This window comes from Chrysochloris asiatica, unplaced genomic scaffold (genome assembly GCF_000296735.1).
Source record: "Chrysochloris asiatica unplaced genomic scaffold, ChrAsi1.0 scaffold00319, whole genome shotgun sequence".
Taxonomy (NCBI): Eukaryota; Metazoa; Chordata; class Mammalia; order Afrosoricida; family Chrysochloridae; genus Chrysochloris; species Chrysochloris asiatica.
Window position 1 is genome coordinate 974,647 of NW_006408837.1, and position 3,310 is coordinate 977,956.

The window sequence follows — 3,310 nt, forward strand, 5'->3', positions numbered from 1 at the left end:
GCAGCCCCCAACGTTCTCACCTCCGAGTTGCTCTTATCCCTCTGCGTCTAGTGGCCAGTGGCCCCTTCCTGGTGTGATCTGACTGGCAAGTGCCTTACTGACCACCCTCTTCTCCTAAAAGCTCTCCCACCCTGACTCCCAGGGCACCCTGGTGCCGGCCAGACACATCTGTAAGCTCTCCTCCTTTGTCTGTCCTATGGGGTGGCTGTCTATGCTTTAGGGTGGCTGTTTGTAGTGTGGGGTGACTGTCTGACTATGGGGTGACTGTCTGTCCTATGGAGTGGTTGTCTGTAGTATTGGGTGGATGTCTGCACTGAGAACCCTGTGGGCACAGTTCTAGTCTGACACACACGGGGCACCATGAGTGGGATCTACTTATGAAAAATTATCCACTGAGAGCCCTGTGGGGCACAGTTCTACTCTGACACACACGGGGCATTATGAGTTGGGGGTATCTCATTTTCCCATCCTGATTTGGGAGGTAGCTCTCAAATACTCTTCATCACAAACATTCCTGCTACATTCTGTAACCCCCCTGTCCCCAGACAGAACACACACTGGACACCCTAGGACCCCAGACAGGACACTCACAGACACCCCACAACCCCAGACAGAACACTCTAGACACTGCATACCCCCAAACAGGACACACATGGGATGCCTGTGTCCCCAGACAAAGCACACACTGGACACCCTATGACCCCAGACAGGAGACATGCTAAGCACACAGCTGTAAATACTTTCACCAGTATTTTATTTTCCAGGCTTCCTTGGGACCGGCCAGCACGCGGCATTGGGGGCAGACGGGGGTTTCTAGAGGCTCAGGCTCATCTTCTGACAAAGGAAGCAGACTGGTAGCGGAGAACCCCGTGGCTCGCTGGGCTGACAGGCTGGTCAGGGCGAATGTGTTCTGGGGCAGAGGGCGCCAAGGGCACTGACTGCAGACACACGCAGAGCTGACCGGGAAGCAGACGGGTGGCATGAGGTAAGATGTAACCGACCTCTCAGCGCACCCTACAAACACTTCTGGAACAGGCACGTATTGTGACCCCCCACCCAGCTACAGATGCAGGCAGTAGTGGCTCAGTGGGAGGATTCCCGCCAGGGCACCTCTTGTCCAACCACCGCCCTCCTGTCCGTGGAGTCCTGCACACTCCTGCAACGCTGGACAGGTCTCAGCAGAGCTTCCAGACCAAGAAAGACTAGGAAGTAAGGCCTGGCAACTAACTTCCCAAAACCAGCCGATAGCAGCCCCGCGGATGGAGCCAGACCAGCGGCACGTAGTGCCATTGTGCACGGGCTTATTGTGAGGGTCGACTCACCGGCAGTGAACAACAACAAAAAAAACAAACAAACGTGTGGCGGTAACATTCCCGGACAGACTCGCGCCTGGGAGTGAGCGAGATGACGTCACATCTCGCGTTTGGTGTGAGCGAGATGACGTCACAAGGAGGTGTGGGGACGAGGACGTCCCATATTCCACAGCTCTGCCATGTGAGGCCCCAAATAGCCTCACTGCCCCACCCCACGTGTCCCACAAGCAGCAGTACGTGGACGGCAGCCTGGGGGATGCGGAATGAGGAGCCAGGACAATGACGGGCCAGGGGCCAGTCTCCAAGGACAGAAGGAAGCCACACAGGCGGACAGGCGGCGAGGGAAGGCTGGAGGCACTCGGTTACATGAAACTCTTCATCTATGTCATCTCCGTGTACGCTGGCTCTAGTTCTTAACAAAATAAACCTTTTTTTGTGTGACTTTAGAGATATGATTGAGGCAGATGGGGGGGGGGGATTCTGGAGGAAAGGCTGGGGGCATTGGATGGGCACTGGAGGGAGGGCGCTGTTGGCGAAATTTCACCCCGAAAATAAGACCAAAGTGTGCTGGCTCACTCCAAGCTTGGTGCGCTGGGCCCGCAGGTGTCTCAGTGGGTGGGGGCAAGTGAATGCCTGGGAGACATGTGCCCACCCACTGTGACAGGGTCCTGAAATCTCAAGTCCCGGTCACCCTCCTGCACGCTGGGCACTGCAGGGCCGGGGAGGTGGCGGTAGCCTGCCCATCCCCTGAGCAGCTGTGAGGGAAGCCGACTTGGTGTCAGCTAAAGTGGAAAGAGCGGTGCTCAGTAACCCATCTGGGTCCCACGCTACGGGTAGCCACTGGCAGACACGGGGCTCCCCAAAGCTCCCTCCTCCACCCCACTCAGCCCCCCCCCCAGGTGCCAGGCGTCCACCCCCATGGACACAGAAGCAAGAGGAAAAGTGCAGTAGGGGGGTTAGTGTGGCTCTGCAGGGCGTGGCTCCTCCCTGCAGTAGTGCGCACGCATGTTGGGGTGTGTTGGCCACAGTCAGAAGAGCAGGGCCTTCTTCCTGAGGTCATTCCTCTTCCATAGGGCCAGGCGGTCAAACTCCTCCATGCTCATCCCGAACACCTCCTGGAACTCCTCCGGTGACAGGTGTCTCTTCAGAGAGAGAAGAAATGCCAGAGGGCCAGTGAGAAGCTTAGATGGGGAGGAGAGATCAGAAGGTCAGCGAGTGGCTTAGTTGGCGATGCAAACAGTGGGCCAGACCCAGAGAGAAACCAGACCATGCTCGGACACGGAGAGCCCTGGCTGGACATACCAAGTGTGGCATCAGTGAGGTCACTGTGGGAAACACAGTGGACGCTCCTCAGTAATCTGAACACAGGGTCATTGCGCAACCTAGCAAGCTCACTCCAGGTGTACCTCAGCAAATGAACAACATGGGCTCAAATTAAACAAGTAGATACATATTCTCTGAAGCACTGTTCATGGTAGTGAAAAGGTGGACACACCAAGTGTCCACCCACAGAGGATGGAGACACACAGTGTGGTCCATGCACACAGTGGACTATCACTCAGTCATAAGGAGAAACAACCTGAGTGTCCACCCACAGATGCTGGAGACACACAGTGTGGTCCATGCACACAATGGATTATCACTCAGTCATAAAGAGAAACAGCCCAGTGTCCACCCACAGATGCTGGAGACACACAGTGTGGTCCATGCACACAATGGGCTATCACTCAGTCATAAAGAGAAACAGCCCAGTGTCCACCCACAGAGGATGGAGACACACAGTGTGGTCCGTGCACACAATGGAATATCACTCAGTCATAGAGAGAAACAGCCCCCGTGTCCACCCACAGAGGATGGAGACACACAGTGTGGTCCATGCACACAAAGGAATATCACTCAGTCATAAAGAGAAACAGTCCAGTGTCCACCCACAGAGGACGGAGACACACAGTGTGGTGTATCCATACAATGGAATATCACTCAGTCATAAAGAGAAA

General features: G+C 55.5%; 1 protein-coding gene across 1 annotated transcript in view; it reads right to left on the minus strand.

The window, feature by feature from the left end:
- Positions 1–2,341: 2,341 nt before the first annotated feature.
- Positions 2,342–3,310, minus strand: part of ABLIM2 (actin binding LIM protein family, member 2) — a 135,007-nt gene continuing 134,038 nt past the window's right edge. The window contains exon 21 of the mRNA XM_006875320.1: positions 2,342–2,455. Coding sequence (XP_006875382.1) covers positions 2,342–2,455 — 114 coding nt within the window. The remainder of the gene's footprint in view (positions 2,456–3,310) is intronic.